Source organism: Gossypium arboreum, chromosome 11 (genome assembly GCF_025698485.1).
Source record: "Gossypium arboreum isolate Shixiya-1 chromosome 11, ASM2569848v2, whole genome shotgun sequence".
NCBI lineage: Eukaryota > Viridiplantae > Streptophyta > Magnoliopsida > Malvales > Malvaceae > Gossypium > Gossypium arboreum.
The window spans coordinates 125,356,401-125,374,853 of NC_069080.1; the positions used below are offsets into that span (position 1 = coordinate 125,356,401).

Genomic DNA, 18,453 nt, shown 5'->3' on the forward strand with positions numbered 1-18,453 from the left:
TTTTATTACCATATATGTAGCTTGCTTGTCCATTATAATTACAACAATAGTGACCTTCTCTCAACCTTATTTTAAATATTTTAAAGATTCAAAGTATATAAATTTGGAAACTTTGACGGGTTGCCTTATATCGAGTGCAAGATATAATGGATCCTCCTAGGTGTAACAACGCCACGTATGATGAATCTTAAAAATTCAAAAAGAATTGAAAAAGTTCTATCGCTATTGAATATTTATATAACCTTAATTTATTTCCAATTTACTTATAAAAATTAAACTACGATTCTTTTTGATATTATTATATTCAAATTACTATTTTGTTATATTAATAATGTTTGATTTTAATATTTAATATTTTAAATGTCTTTAAAATTTATAACTAAGTTTTATCAAAATAGTATTAATTATTATTTGAAGTATGAATACGTATGAATAAGTTTTTATATTTTGGTTCAACTTAATTATTATTTGATTCAACTTAAGTATGAATAATTATTAATTAATTTTATTACCATATATGTAGCTTGCTTGTCCATTCCTTATTTTAAATATTTTAAAGATTCAAAGTATATAATTTGGAAACATGACGGGTTGCCTTATATCGAGTGCAAGATATAATGGATCCTCCTAGGTGTAACAACGCCACGTATGATGAATCTTAAAAATTCAAAAAGAATTGAAAAAGTTCTATCGCTATTGAATATTTATATAACCTTAATTTATTTCCAATTTACTTATAAAAATTAAACTACGATTCTTTTTGATATTATTATATTCAAATTACTATTTTGTTATATTAATAATGTTTGATTTTAATATTTAATATTTTAAATGTCTTTGTATAAAAAAAGATTTCAAAAAAGTTCTATGGAGCTTATAAATAATTCTATCGACCTTAAAAAGAATTAAAAATTTCAACGACTAAAGGGCCAATTATAAATAATTTTATCAATATAACAATATTGATCATTGTTTAAATAGATTATAACTAATTTTATCAAAATAGTATTAATATTGATCATTACTTAAATAAATTACATAACTCACATAACGTACATAACAACTTACATAACTTAACTAATACATGTAGTTTAATCTAATAATTTCTTTAAAAGCATATAGTTTAAAGTTCAAATTTCATAACTTACATAATCTACATAACTTACATAAAACATAAATATATATCATATCAAGACTTACATAATAAACAACTTACATGTAATTTATTGTCAACTTTAGAATTCAAGAACTACTGAAATGGATAGGAGTTGGATGAAATTGTCAAGGGTAAGCAATGCCTATCGAAATGGAGTACAAACTTTTACGAATTTTGCATTTCAAAATGCAAGCCAAGAGAATATGATTCTTTGCCGTGTAAGAAGTGTGGCAACATCAATTGGCATACTCGTGAAGTTGTCTACGAACATCTAATTGTTGATGGCTTTATTCGGGGGTATAAAAAATGGATTTTCCATGGAGAGTGTACACCTAGCAGAGCCTCTTCGACGATTAATCTGGGTTATCCTTATAGTGGTTACCGTCAGCATGTTAGAGAATATGACATGGAAGGTATGATGCGGGATGCATTTAATATGCGGAGTGAAGGTTTCCAATCATTTCCACCAAACTATGTTGCATCGATGATTATAATATCGGTGGGAATACTTTTATGGAAATGAGAAAAAGTGTACCGGATGAACAACCGAATGAAGAAGCGGCGAAGTTCTACACGTTACTTGGTGAAATGAATGAAGAACTTTATGAGGGATCAAAATTTTCGAAAATGTCATTCTATATTCGCCTTTTCCACTTAAAATGTTTGGGAGGGTGGACTAGAAATGCTTTGACAATGCTGTTAGAGCTTTTGAGAGAAATGTTCCCGTTTGCAAAAATCCCTCAATCATGTAAAGACATGAAGAAAGTGATAAAAGATTTGGGCCTTGGGTACAACAAAATTCATAGTTGCCCAAATGATTGCATGTTGTATTGGGGTGATCGGAGAAATCAACAGTCTTGTCATGTTTGCGGTAAATCTCCTTGGATGAATAGAGATGCAGAAGATGTTAATGAGGATGAATATGGGCCACAGTCAAGAAGGAAGCCGAACAAGATTGCACTTATTGAAATCATGAGCACCTCGTATAGTACTTGGCCTGTGGTCCTTGTTCCTTATAATTTGCCTCCATGGCTCTGCATGAAGCAATCTTCTTTGATATTATCTATGATTATCCCCGGAGAGAAAGGCCCCGGAAATGATATTGACATACATCTACAGCCACTTATTGAAGAGTTAAAACAATTATGGGCTGGTGTTGAGACGTATGATGTATTGAGAAAGGAGAACTTTTACCTACGTGCTGTTTTGATGTGGATAATTAATGATTTCCCGGCATATGTGAATTTATCGGGTTGGAGTACCAAAGGATGTTATGCTTGTCCTTGTTGTGCTGCTCAAACGTGTTTACAGTGGTTATATAATGGGAATAAGTTCTGCTATATGGGGCATCGTCGGTGGTTAGATGAAAATCATAGATATAGATTTCAGAAGGCTTTATTTGACGGTACTAAAGAGTTGAAAAAAGCTCCTGAGCAGACCATTGGATCTGAAATCTTATTCATGTTAAAAGATATGGATTTTAGTTACGGGAAGCTGAATCAACCATCTAACAGGCAAACAAATAGACGATGAGGGATGAATCTGATGATGAATCTAACGAGGAGGATGACCCTAATGAGGCGGACTTGTGGAAGAAAAGAAGTATTTTTTTGAGTTGCCTTATTGGGAGCATCACATATTACGCCACAACCTTGATGTGATGCATATTGAGAAGAATGTCTGCGAGAACATCATCTGGACAATTTTGAACGTCGATGGTAAATCAAAAGATAATCTTCAGAGTCGACTTGGTTTAGTTCACATGGGAATTAGGCGTGATCTTCATCCCCAAGTACTTCTTAATGGAAAATATTGGTTGCCGCCTACAATTTTTGCAATGTCAAAGGAAGAGAAAGAAATGTTCTGCACGGTGTTGAAGGATATAAAGGTTCCGGATGCGTATTCATCAAATATAACTCGATGTGTAAGTCTTAAAGATCGAAGACTATATTCATTAAAATCACATGACTATCACATCCTGATGCAAGATCTATTTCCAGTTGCTTTACGGTGCTGTATGTCAAAGAAGGTAACGTCCTATATAATTGAGCTGTCCAATATAATAAAAGCAATTTGTGGCAAAGTTCTGAATGTTGAAGAACTTGAAAAAGTACAAGATCGAGCCTCTTTGACATTATGCAATTTGGAGAAGATCTTTCCACCTTCCTTCTTCACTATTATGGTGCACCTTATCATTCATCTCCCTCGTGAAGCAATAATTGGTAGGCCAGTTTTCTATCATTGGATGTATCCAATTGAAAGGTGCTAATTTATTTCAAAGGCATTCACCTTTATACCTATAGTTACCAGTTTTGATAATGTTGTATATGGTGTTTAGGTTCCTAAGCAAATTGAAGTCTTATTGTCGTAACAAGCGTTATCCGGAAGGATCAATTGCTAAAGGCTACTTGGAAGAGGAGTGTATGACATTTTGTTCTAGATATTTAGATGTTGAAACAAGATTGAATAGACCAAGTAGAAATGCCGGACTCAATGATCCTAACTTGGACAAAACTTATTTATTTCAAAGTTATGGAGAACCAATCGACAAAGTTGAAATTGTAGAATTAGATGACCGATCTTGGATACAAGCACATAGATATGTTCTTTTCCACCACGATGCACTTGAACAATTACGCATGTAAGTTTTAGAATATGATAAATATTCTTCTTTTTTTGATTTGTTTATTTTTTAAAGAATTAAACATGTGTTTAACATAGTGAGTACAAACAAATCTTAAGATCTAATCCATGCTCACGAAGATTACAACATTGCGAGATTAATAGGTTATTCGCAGAATCTTTTCATGAATGGTTAAGCCAAACGGCATGCAACTCAACATTTTATTGACAAATAATAATGTTTTCTCATAACATTTATAATTACTCAATTTACTTTCGATTCAATAGGTTTGGAGTGTTAATGTCGTTAATGACGAAGTTAAATGGCTTTCCCAAGGTCCGAATCAAGTAGTAAAAAGATATAGTGGCTTCATCATGAATGGATTCAGATTTCATACCAAATATCGCGAGAGATTGAGGAGAACTCAAAATTGTGGAGTAGTTGTTAATTCTTTAATTACAAGTTACGCTAGTGCTAGGGACGATAATCTGTCGAGGAAATGTGGAGTATTATGGACTTCTAACCGACATCATTGAGTTGGATTATTATGGAAAATGGAAAGTTGTCTTATTTCGATGTGATTGGGCTGATGCTAATCTGCTCATGAATTAAAAATGATCGGTTTGGTTTTACAATGGTGAATTTCTCTTGATTAATTCACCTTGGAGAACATTTGATAGGCGAGCCGTATGTATTTTCTTCTCAAGTTAAACAAGTTTTTACTCGAAAGATCCAATTGATGAGGGTTGGTATGTTGTACTCAAAACACCCCTAGAGACTTGTTTGACATGGGGAATGGAAGTAGAGATGACATCGTTGAAAGATCGAAACTTTGCCTTTTCCGAACAAGACTTAGATGAAAATATCCTAGTACTAGTACACAATTTCAATGGGTTCGTCGGGATGTAGAGCGAAGATATTTACAATTTATGATGTAGTAAGATTTTATGATTTTTATTTATATGTAATGTTATAATTTTAACATTGGTCATGTTATATAATTTAACTATTTTATATTTACTATTATTGTTATTTCTTACTAAAATTTTATCTATTTTATGTGTTGCGGAAAAATGCCTAGAAGAAGATTAAGAGATCTTAGTATTATGCGAATACTACAAATTCGGAAGAAGTAAGTCTTGAGCAATGAGACAGTTGTTGGATCTTCAAGCGTCTTGGAGACACTTGACAGTCTGTGGAATTTCAAAGTAATGTTAAGTTTATTTTACAAATTGTATTAAATTTTATTCTTGATTTATTTTAAATTTCAATATAGTAATAATTTATTATTTTTCAGCTGAAAATGGTGGGGCCTTGAGAGGTGAGGGCGTGCGCTCCTAATGATTTATATAACTTAAATTACATCGGCGTGTCAAAGTAACTAAAAATGACCATGGTCACTGTTGGACAAGAAGCTCAACTTTTAGCAGGCTATTTGGGCATTGTAGCACGAAATGCCAATATGTTGCCCATCAACTACGAATCATGGCATAACATGCACGATAGCAATAAAATCAAGCTCTCTAATATTAAGGTAACAAAACGTTAATGTAATTATAATACTTTGGTTTAAGTTTCATTTATATTTACTTCCTAAACTTATGTTTTTAGGATAGGTTTGCTTTAGAGTTCTCTGATGCCTATATCAAGAAGGCATTGGGTAAAAATGGAGAGACAATAAAAGCATTTTGAAAAAGAATATTTTAAAAACCCATAGGCCTCGAAGAAAAATTACAAAATGTCCCATGAATGCCGAGTACCAATGGGAAGATGCGGTTCGATTTTGGAATTGAAGAAAGGAGAGGTATTATGTACTTGCAAACTCTTATAAATTTTTGGTTTATAGTATTTACTATATACGTAATAATAATTTCATTATGTAGGACCATGAGCGAGTTGGAACAAGCGTGAGCAAAAACAAAAGTTTATTTTTGCAGCGAGGTCGAAAAGTTTTGCTTGTGTAGCTCGAGCAGCGGTACTATGGATTTATTAAATCTATCAAGTATTAATAACTTTTACTATTAAATAATATTTTTACTACTATATTGTAGGAAGACTAAATGCGGTCAAAAGTTAGACGCCTTCAACTTTTGACATTCCACAGAAAAAAAGATGGAACTCGATGTCATCCGAAATTGCAGAAATTATGGTATATTTACTTAATAAAATTGATTCATTATAAATATTTATAATATTTAATTATAATGTTTTAATTAAATCGTTTTATTAGTTTAATTTAAATAATGTTATGTTGTATTCCTTTTTTTGTATATTTCGTTTCTAACTCTTTGGTGATTTATTAGGAGAAACTAAAAGATAAGAAGGCGAGTATGAAGCATCGCTTGATCGATAGTTCTGTTAATTTTGAGGATATTGATAATGAATTATTAATGAAGTTTTGGGTCTGAAAGGTATGGTCGGGTTAGATTTCAAGGATCCGGTGTTAACCCGACCCAATATTTTGGATCCACCTCGCACCAATACATGCCTTCCGGAGTCAAAGTCAAGTGAAGTTTAGAGGTTAAAAGATCGATAGTTCGGATACAAGCTAGCAGATGAGCAAATTTCTCAACTTAGGCGGAGGCGGCGCGAGGAGGCGAGGCGAGAATAGGAAATATAATGAACTCCAAAGAATGACTTGATCTATGATGACTCTGTTCCAACAATTTCAAAATCTGCCATCATAGACATTTGTTTTCTTGTAACTTTTAACATTATTTTAAGAATATTTTGAATATTCATTTACAATTTATATAATATATTTTTCCTATAATTTTGTATTATTTAAATTTGCGTGTTTTGGTTGGATTTCATGGTATATTTGCTGTTTTTGATTGAATTTCTTGCAGGAGGGTTAGATATAGGTGCAAAAATACATACTGCAAAACTGGGCAAATTAGCGGCGTTTTTTAAAAAAGCGCCGCTAAAGGTCCTGGTCTTTAGCGGTGTTTTTCAGATTTTTGTGGCACTGCATATAGCAACGTTTTTTGCGGCGCTTGGGAAAGCGCCACTAAAAGTATTAGCGGCGCTTAAAAACTCCGCTAAAGAAAAAAAACGCCGCTAAAAGTCTATTTTCCTGTACTGGTGTTAGACACACCCCTGTATTTTACAAAATTTTCTAAGTGTTCCAAATATTTTCTTGAGATATTGGTTTAGTTCTGAACCACCCCAAATGCATGTTTTATGCCTCGTAGGCTCGTATTAGGGACGATGTGGATGATGTTGAATAATGATTATATGAAATTTGAAAATATATGTGAAATGAATGTTTAATCGTATAATAAGTCTAGTAATGCTCCGTAACCCTATTTAGACGTTGAATACTGGTGTGGGGTGTTACAGTATGTCTGGGTTGTCTTGACAATAAGAAGAAGGGATTATTCTGAAATGTTATTATTTGATAGAAAAAGTCGACTCAATTGTTTTAATTAGAGTGGATTATTCATTTGAAAAGTTAATTGAGTTATACGTATTTGAGTCTATTCTTAGGTCTGGGAATAAATTTTGTGCATTCACGGGTAACTAAACGGATAGTCAGAGTAAGAAATTTAGATTTAATAGACGAACAGTCAAAGTGATAAATTCAGATTCTTGAAGACATGATACAGAAATATATCTATCAGGTCAATTCTAATCGAGAAATCTTATTATGGGTTAAAGTCATCCCAATTGTTGAAGTTATTGCACTTGTATAAAATGATATCACTAGACACTTTCCAAGAAAAGGGGGACATATATCAGTTGAAAGTTACAGATACAAATATGTTAGAAGCACTAGTTAGAGTTTGATAATCTGGGTTTCTTGGTTACATTTCGACTGACAATTACTGGGAATTTCTCGGTAGTTATACTACTAATGATAAAGTGATGATATGAGAACAACAAAGCTACTCAGTTAAATTCGGGTATAGTATCAAGTTCTAAATGAGTCCTGATATGAGTTGCTGGAACATTTTCAAATATTTATAGTGTTCCAATAACTATAAATGAATGGGTGTAATTAATCAAAAGATTATATTGTTTGATTTTTTGAAAAAGAATTATAATTATTTAAATAGTATTATTTGAATAGTTATAATTAAATGAATAATTATGTGTTTATTTTAAAGACATTACTATTCAGAAAGACACCTATTGATGAAAGATGTCTCTATGAAGAGACATGAAAATTCCTATAAATAGGAATGGGATTTCATTTGAAAATCATACCAACAAATTCTAATATTCTTTCTTTCCTTCCTTAATTTTCTAATATTATTAGATTATTCTATAAAGTATTACTGTAGAAATCCTTTATAGAAATTGAGTTTCTTGTCATACACTGCTCAGTGTGTAGTACGCTATTCTCGTCAGTGCAAAACGCAAATAGTCATTGGCTTCATTGTATCCTCGAATGTAATTTGCTTGAAACTCATTTGCACACTGAAGATAGGTGGGGGCAAATATAACTTTAAAGATAGTGGTTTGATACACACCTTGGAGCCTTGTCCTATTTATTCTTCTGTTCGAGTCCTATTTGTGTGTTTGAGGTTTTTCTTATCGGAGATTTGTACTAACAATTTTAAGGTTATAATTCATGATGACTACTACAACTCACGAAAGTGGAACACTAAGGGAGTTGCCTTCCAATTTTGTCAAACTTGATCAGTTTGATGGTGGAAATTTTCGACGATGGCAAAAAAAGATGTACTTCTTATTATCAGCTTTGAAGATTGCTTATGTTTTGGATATTCTAAGACCTAAAGAGACTAAAAATGAATCTGTTGTTGCAACCCGAGAAAGACAAATATGGGACAATGCTGATTACACATACATGGGCCATATATTGAATGGTTTATCTGATAGTTTGTTCGACACCTACCAAAACGAGGTCACTGATAAAGAATTATGGGACAAATTGGAGACAAGATACATGACCGAAGACGTTACAAGTAAGAAATTTCTTGTCAATCGTTACAATAATAATCAAACCGTTGATGGTCGTTCTGTTATGGAACAATTCTGTGATATTGAAAAGATGTTGAATCAATTCAAGCAATATGATATAAAAATGGATGAAATGATTGTTGTATCCTCCATAATAGACAAACTTCCTCCATCTTGGAAAGACTTTAAAAAAAGTTTAAAACATAAGAAAGAGGAAATATCTCTTAAGGCTTTGGCAAATCATCTTCGTATTAAAGAAGAATATCAAAAGTAAGATCAGAATCTAAATTTTGAAAATGCCAAAGTGCATGTTACGAATGAAGTACAGACTACTAAACCATTCAAGAAAAAGTTCAAATAGGCTAATAAAACACCTAAGTTCAAAAGGAAACAAAATGGCTCATGCTATCATTGTGGTAAGCCGGGACATTTCAAGAATGAATGTCGATTTTTAAAGAAGAAATCATCTTCTAAGGCTGATAATAACGAAAATTTCATTGTAATGATATCTGAAATTAATATGACACAAGATGATAATACATGGTGGATTGATACCGGAGCAACCAAACATGTGTGCAAAGACAAAAGCATGTTCACAAAGTTCACACAATGTGAAAATGACAATGTCTTGTACAGGGGAAATTCTTCCACCATAGCAATCAAAGGCAAAGGGTCTGTTGAACTATAATTCACTTCTGGAAAGGTTTTAACCTTAAATGATGTATATTATGTACCAGAAGTTAGAAATAATTTAGTGTCTGAAGTCTATTGAATAAGTTTGGTTTCAAACTTGTTTTGAGGCGATAAGTTTATTTTGTCTAAGGAGGAATTTTTGTAGGAAAGGGTATTTGTATGAGAGTATGTTCAAACCTGAATCTATTAATAAGAATAAAAATACTATTTACGCTTATATGGTTGAATCTTTTGTTTATGGCATTATAGATCAGGTCATTTGAATTATAGAAAATTGAATGACATGTATAAGTTAGATTTAATTCTGTTTTTAATAATAATATTGAAAAATGCAATATATGTATGTTGACTAAAATTACAAGAAACCCTTTCCTTAAGGTTAAAAGAAAAACAAAATTGCTTGATTTGATACATAGTGATTTATGTAACATACATAATACTCTTACATTAGGTGGAAAGAAATATTTTGTTACTTTTATTGATGATTGCTCTGGATATTTTTATGTATATTTATTGCAATCAAAAGATGAAGCGCTTGATAAATTTAAAGTTTACAAATCTAAAATTGAACTTTAGTGTGAATCATTTATCAAGTGCTTAAGATCAGATAGAGGTGGAGAATACTATAATCCAAGTTATTTTGAATCCACTGGGATTGTCCATCAAGTTTCAACCCCTTACACACCACAACAAAATGGTGTAGCTGAAAGGAAGAATAGAGTCTTGACTGAAATGATGAATTCAATATTATCATATTCAGGTCTTGGACAAAGTTTTTGGGGAGAAGCTGTTCTAACAGCTTGTCATATATTGAGTAGAGTTCTTAATAAGGAAACTAAAATAACCCCAATGAAAAATCGAAGAAAAGGAAACCAGACCTTAATTATTTGAAGGTTTGGGGTTGTAGAGCTATTGTTAAAGTTCCAACACCTAAACGTAAAAAGTTAGGTGAAAGAGGAATTTGATGCATATTTATAGGATATGCACATAATAGCAAGGCATATAGGTTCATGGTAATTGAACCAAATGATTTAATTTCAATTAATCCTGCTATTGAATCAAGAGATGCTGTTTTTAATGAAAATAGATTTAATTATATATCAAGACAATTACAACCACAACAATTGATTCATTCTTCAAATGAGAATGAGATTCAATTGGAACAAATTGATAATAATGATGAATCTAGTCAAGAATTAAGAAGAATTAAGAGGAATAAAAAGGTCAAAGATTTTGGACCAGATTTCATTATATTTCTTGTAGAAAGAAAAGGTGAAAGTATATGCAATAAGATACCTTATTGTTATAATACGGAATTTGATCCTATTACATTTAAAGAGACAATGAAATCTCAAGACTCTACTTTTTGGAAAGAAGTAATAAATGATGAGATGGATTCAATAATGGGAAATCAAACTTGAATCTTAGTTGATCTTCCACCGTCTTCCAAACCAATAGGTTGTAAATGGATCCTCAAAAAGAAAATGAAGGTCGATGGAACCGTTGATAAGTTTAAAGCAAGGTTGGTAGCCAAAGGTTTTACACAAAACAAGGTATTGATTACTTTGATACCTATGCTCCAGTAGCAAGAATTACTACAATTAGACTCTTAATATAACTTACCTCTATATATAGTTTGGTTGTTCACCAAATGGATGTTAAAACTGCATTTTTAAATGGTGAATTGGAAGAGGAAGTGTACATGCCAAAAGTGGCATTTTCTAACCCTAATTTTTTTCAACTGAGCTGCATGCTACCGAACCTGTCACAATTGATGAGGCCTTGTCTTCCAAAGAGTGAACTCTAGCTGCCCAACAAGAAGATGATGCTTTGATGAAAAACAATACCTGGGATTTGGTTCCTCTACCTGCCAATAAGAGAGCTGTAGGGTGCAAGTGGATATTCAAGCTTAAACGTCATTCGGATGGGTCTATTGCTCGATATAAGGGTCGTTTGGTGGTCAAAGGCTATCTCCTGGAAGCTGGAATTGACTTTCATGAAAACTTCAGCCCAGTTGTAAAACTAGCCATAATTCGTGTTGTTCTGGCTTTAGCAGTGAAGTTTGGCTGGCAATTACGACAAATTGACATCAATAATGCCTTCCTTAACGGTGACTTAACTGAAGAGATCTACATGGTTCAACCCCCTAGCTTTGAGTAGTAGCATGGTAGTTAAAATTTGGTATGTAGATTAAAAAGGCACTATATGGCCTTAAACATTCACCACGAGTTTGGTTTTCCAAACTTAGAAACTTCTTACTTACTTCTCGGTTTATGTTAGCAAAGTTAGATGGCTTTTTATTTGTTCGAAAAACTGGAGGTGTGTTGCTATATGTGCTTGTCTATGTGGATGACATCAATGTCACAGTTTTGGATACACAATTTTCTTTGAAGGATTTGAGGTCTCTCATTTATTTCCTGGGTATTGAAGTCCTGCCTACTACTAATGGGTTGTTCTTGAGTCAACGCAAATATATTCTTGACCTTTTAAAGAGAGATGGAATGGATTGTGCAAAGGGTTCTCCTACACCCATGGCTACTTCAACGCGTTTATCTCAACATGATGGTAGTGTAATTGAAAATGAGTCTTACTATAGGAGCATTTTGGGTGCTATCCAGTATGTTGTTATCACTCGGCCTGACATTACATTTACTGTTAATAAAGTCTGGCAATTCATGCAGCAGCCTCTTGATCAGCATTTTAAGGCTGTAAAATAAATTCTTCGATATCTTCAAAACACTGTAGAGTATGGTCTTCATTTTACTGCTGCTACCAAGTTGGACCTAGTTGGCTTTTCTGATGCGAACTGGGGAACTGATATCGACGATAGGCGGTCCACTACAGGTTTCTGTATGTTTTTTGGTGGTAACCCTGTGGCCTAGGGATCCAACAAGCAACAAGTTGTCTCCAAGTCTACTGCAGAGGCTAAGTATCAAGGACTTGCTCATACTGTTACTGGGATCGTGTGGCTCGAGTCGCTCTTATCTGAGTTGCATGTTGTTCCTTCCAAGAAAGCTACAGTGTGGTGCAATAATTCTGGGGCTGTTGCAATGTCAGCCAATCCAGTGTTGCATTCAAAGTTCAAGCACGTGGAGTTGGATTTGTTTTTGTTAGGGAAAAGGTTGCTGCTGGACAGTTGACTGTGGGGCATGTCCCAACTCAGGATCAAGTAACAGATATTTTCACCAAGCCCTTGTCTGCTTCTATGTTTACAAAATTTTGATCGTGTCTCAAAATTATTTCCAAACAAGAACCAACAGTAGAGGTCAAGTAGCTGGAGGCATATTAAGGAATAAAAGAAAATAGTTATGGTTACTGGTAGTTAATAGTTAAGTAATGGTTAGCTGTTAGCAGGTAATTAGTTGTTAGCAGTTACTGACATTAGTTAGCTTGTTCAAATCTGTATAAATACAGTAGCTGGTTATTTAGCTAAAGATATAATTGAATCAATCTTCTTTTTGGATTATGTTAATGTTTCTCATTACAATGATTAAACAAGGAAAATCATATCATATCAAATATGCGAAAGATGCAATATGTTTGTATCCTATTTATGTTTTAAATGATTTTACTTAAGTCATAAAAATTAGTAACACTTTTCTCATATATTATATGAGGAAAGTGCCAAATATAAGTAAGATTGGCAAAGAGGCAAGTTATAGTGCAACGAGGCTTAGTGGGACTGTTTATCTCATCCCCATCCAATTTTTATACCTCCGGACACCACCTCGAACATAATTTTATTTAGATAATAACAGGAGATAATTATATAATTATATTAAACTAAAATCAGCAAAAGAATCAGAAGTCTTGTCTTACCCAAAAGTGACAATTAACTCCCTAAACACATTTTCGACCACTTACATACCCTCCTTCCCATCAGAAGATATTTTGGCTATAAGATCTATGGCTTGATTACTCTCCTTAAATAAATGGCTTATCACCCAATGATCTCTACTCTGTAGCACCTGATGAATTCGCAGAAGCAAAGCCAAATTCAAAGACATAGAGGAACCTTCTTGGATAACTTTGATAGTTTCTAAGCAATCATTTAGAACCAAAGCTCTATCATGCCCCCTTTCTTGTAATAGGAGTAAATCATCTCAGATGTCCCATAATTTTATTTGAAATTTTATATCCAACAAAAAAATATTTCTCAACTATACCCAACTCACCCCAAAATATTAAATAATTTTTATGTTGTATTACTTTTTACAATTCGAATAAAATGCATATTATAAAATCATATAAAAGATTAAAATATCTACCTTAAAAATAAAATCTTATAAAATCTTATAGAAGTTTATAATTAAAATATATAAAATTAGTTATGAAATTAAAAAGATATTTTGGTAGTTTTTTAAGATAAGACGACCATGCAAGTTTAATCAAAACCTTATCACTGCGCAAACTCTAAAATTTTAATTAAAAACCTGTTTTGCTTGTCTCCCAATTCAATTTTCATAGAAAGAAAATATGTTTTATTTTTTATCCGTAAATACAGATATATGTTTAACATGAGTATATTCTATTTTATAAAAAAAATAAATTTGAAAGATTATTGTCGAAACCATTTTTTAAAGGGATTTGAAAAATGGGGATCGACTTTTTGAAAAATGAAAATGGGAGTCGCCACCAATCTTTTAAAGTGTGATCGGATCACTATATAAATGTTTTGGTCTACGAAATTATGAGAAAATAGGTTCAGGAGTCGATTACGTACGAGGAAGGATTAGCACCCTCGTAACGCCCAAAATTGGTACCAAATTGAGTAATTTTATATTAATGTCAGAAATTTTGAAAGAAATTTAAAAAACGATAGTTCTTTAAAACTGTGATAGTTTAAGAAAAGAATCAAGATTCATTCGTTCTTAAAAGAGTGCAAACATCACATCCAGCATGATTGGACATGATGTCTTCAATCTTTCGTAACTAAAATCATCTTGTGATTTATAAAACTTATTTAAAAGGATATTTTAGATAAATTAGACAAACGAGAAATTGCAACCCAGCATGTTAGGGCACTATTTCTCGAATTTCTAAGTATTCAAAACATTGCCATGCACCCCTTTTTAAAAGTTCCTTTTTAATTAAATAGAACATGACTTTCAGTTTTAAAAAAAAATGATATGTTTACATATTACAAGAACTTATAATAACCTAGCTACTATATACATGCTTTATCATTTCATGCAAGCATAGTATAAGTGATGGACAAGGATCTAAATTATCTAATATTTTAATGCATGGTCATGGATAACATTATTACATACAAATTATAACATGGAATATAGTGAATTAAATAGTATAAATTGTATAACACATACATAAGAACATTTCATGCAAACATATCTAATTTATCATAATTAACTAATTTTATGTGAATATAAAAAGCAAGAACAAAATGATGTATAAAATTTAACATATTATACAATATCAAATAAAAGTGAGTCGTAAATAAACCATTAAACGTAAAAATTTAAAATGGCTATTTAAAAATAATATAAAAATGATAAAGTGAACTCCTTTTTTTAAAACGAAGAATGCATATGTAAAGATTATGTTTAAAGCATAATAACTTAGTATATAAGAAAAAAAATAATGTACTAGATATTACTACATATTTTTAAAAGAAATGAAGAATGTATTAATAAGTAATAATATATATTTTGTAAGGTAATATAGGAATTATGATAAAATATAATGTATAATATGATCTATAAATAAAAATATATAATAATATAGTATATAACAATAATAATATGCGTAATAAAATATTTGATATAATGTAAAGAATATATAATAATAATTTAATAGGTATTTTCATACTAAAACATAGTAAAATGGTTAATACACATATAGGAAAACTCATAATATTTATAAATAAAAACATATAATAACATAATATAATTAGTAGTATATAATAAAATATATAATATGAATAGTATAATATTTAGAATATATAACAATAATATAAAATATAGTAAATAAAGATATAATATAATACAAAATAAATAATATATACATAAAATATATTAGATGATAAAAATAATATTTTATGATTGATATTTAAAAAGTAATATATAAGGTATTTAAAACAAAAGGACTAAATTGGATTTAATTAAGAAATCTGGGGTTAATTTGTAAAATAATAAAAAATGTTTGGATCTGATTAAAATGTTCATTGAAAGTCGAGGGACTCATTGGGTAATTAAACCCTAATCCTAAAAACGACTTCATTTTCTGAATATACCTCGAAAATCTGTTGGGACTAAATTGAATTAAAATTAGAATACTGGGGTTAAATTAAAAAAATAATTAAAATGAAATTATGAGAAATTAAAAGTTGAGAGGATCGATTGAACAATTAATCCATTTTGCAAAAAACGCGCGGATCCTCCCTGGGTAATCGGGTCAACGCGCGAATCCTCCGTTGAAACGACGCCGTTTAAGTGCTTATTGAATTAAGCCAAACGACGTCGTATTACAGGGGCTATATAAGCCAAATTTTGCACCTAAAAATCATTTTAACATTCGGTTTTTTTTAAAAAAAATAAACGAAATCCTCTGAAAGAGGACTCGAGGACCGATCCCGGTGCTGTTAAACCTCTGTCCAGGGGTCTCCTCACGCGCTCACGTGCCACCACACACGGTGGTCGGAGGGTCAAAAAACCTTCACCCTTTTCAACGAAAACCAGGTAATCCCTTTCCCCTTTTACTATTTGTAATATATATTAAAAATATTCACCTTTGCACTCGAGTAGCTACTGGTACTGTAAGTTAGTAATACTGTGCTCTGTTGAATCTGTGTGAATATTTCTCTCTGGAAAATCGTGTATTACAAATCAGAAAAAGATGGGTTTTTATAACCCTTTGTAAGTGATTTACAATCTGAGAAAGAAATCTTTTGATTTCTTTCTATATTTTGCCCCTGTTTTCTGTTGTGGTTTTTTCATTTTGCAGATGTCTCATGAGAAATCAATAATCAGGATGATCGAGCCCGATGGCATCGGTCTTTGGCTGATCTATTTTCATTCAGCTTCAACTACGGCCAGATTCGAGGCCGGGAATCACGGCGTCGATGGGGGCAGATGGAACAACCGAAGTTGAAAAGGCGCAGTTTGCGGAGCGAAGCTTCTGGAAACCCTAAGGTTTCCAGATTCTGTTTAGGCATTGGGCCTCGTTTAGGTTGGGTCTTGTTTGGGTTTGGGTGTAACGGGTTAATAGATTTTGGGCCAAAGGTTTAGGCTAATTGGGTTGTATCCGGGTGCTGGGTTTTGGTTAAGTGGGTCAATTAATTTGGGCTTTTTGTAAACTGGACTGTAATGGACCCCTTTTAAATAAATAAATATTTATTTATCCAATTCTTTTATTTTATCTTCAGCTCGGTCAAATTTGAGCTACTACAATTATAACTTGAAAATTTATTATCCATAAATTGCTTTTCTTTTTTCTTTTTTCTTTTTTCTAGTTTAAACAACTGTGTGAATCTTTTATTGTCGATGCCAAATGGTACAATCAAAATTATGTACCAACAATGGAGGAGTATATGAGGAACGGAGTTTTATCTGCTGGTTATATCATGTTAACTGTCACATCTTTTGTTGGAATGAAAGATTTTGTGACGCCTGAGATTTTTAATTAGGCATATAACAATCCTAAAATCATTGATGCTTCTTCCATTGCTAATCGTCTCATGAATGATGTTACTTCACACAAGGTATTTTTTTTTTTTTTGAATTTTACGAAGAGTATTTTCAATAACTTATGTTTGATGGGTAAAACTAATATAAATATATAGTTTGAGCAAGAGAGAGGACACTCTGCATCGGCTGTTGAATGCTACATGAAAGAACATGCGGTTTCAAAAGAAAAAGCATGTAATGGATTGAAGAAGAGAGTGGAGAATGCTTGGAAAGATATAAACCAGGAATTGATATTTAGTGAGATATCCAAAGTTGTTCCAAGGACAGTTCTTACACGAATACTCAATTTTACAAGGGTCACCGAGTTCATTTACAAGAATAGAGATGAGTACACACATGTTGGGAAAAATACAAAAGAAGGGATAACTTCTTTGCTCATTGATCCCATCTCAGTCTCTTATTGAGGAATTAAGAATCTATATCATCTAGCGATCCATTTCATGTTTATGTTGCTTTTATATGTTATATTGTGTTTAAGATGTTATTTAAATCCTAGCGTCTCAATAATTCATATGTATGTTTGTATCACTTTTACATGTCATATTATGTTTAAGGTGTTATATCAATCTCATGAGTTCTTGAGACTTAAGGGTTGGTGAATGAATCAAGGCATTGTTATTTAAATGGGTTTTATGGTTGTTCTTTTCGTGCAGTTCTGATTTGGTCTCAAATGATTTTTTTATGAGGTTTTACTGCAAGGGATCATGAGTGGTAGTTGTGTTATTGTGATACAAAAGGATAATACTTACAGTATATCAACATGGGATGATGGTGAATGAGCCTCGACTTACAGTGTAGCGACATGTGATTGCTTAAGAGATTGTTAGGATTTTGTATGGTTGTTATGGTTTGGGTTTTGCTTGTTATGGTGTTTGGCTAGGGGATGTTGTCTTGTTAGGGACTTACTGTGTAGTGTTTTTTATTGTAAGTTTTGGTTGTGTGACGAGTTCGTCTTGTTTTGTCTATCACTAACCTATTGGTTAGGTACCATTTTTGGGATTTTAATAACATGTTATTTTGGGTGAGAAAAGAATTGATAAAGAACTATTTTACTAAGCATCCAAGGGATATCCATAAAACACCTCATATAAAGACTTAGAGCCCATTTGTTTACATGTAAAAGGTTTTACAGAAAATATTTTTTGCATCTTCTTGTGTTTGTTTCACAAAAAATAGTTTGGCCAACGAAAAATGACTTACAGGTTAATGTAAAATAAGCCCTTTTTCCCATAAAATTACTTACCCTTTTGAAAAGCGTAAGTCATTTTTCGAAAAAAAGCTCATCTATAGATAATTTTTTTTTATAAAAATTAACTTAAATCAAGCTTAATATTATTTTATTGATAATA

General features: G+C 32.0%; 1 protein-coding gene across 1 annotated transcript; it reads left to right on the forward strand.

Annotated features, from left to right (window-relative positions):
- Nucleotides 1–16,489: 16,489 nt before the first annotated feature.
- On the forward strand, nt 16,490–17,508 carry LOC128283954 (sesquiterpene synthase 2-like). Its single transcript, XM_053021377.1, has 3 exons — nt 16,490–16,549; nt 17,044–17,118; nt 17,200–17,508. Exons 1-3 carry the CDS (start codon nt 16,490–16,492, stop codon nt 17,506–17,508), a joined length of 444 nt encoding a protein of 147 aa, XP_052877337.1.
- The last annotated feature ends 945 nt before the right edge of the window (nt 17,509–18,453 follow it).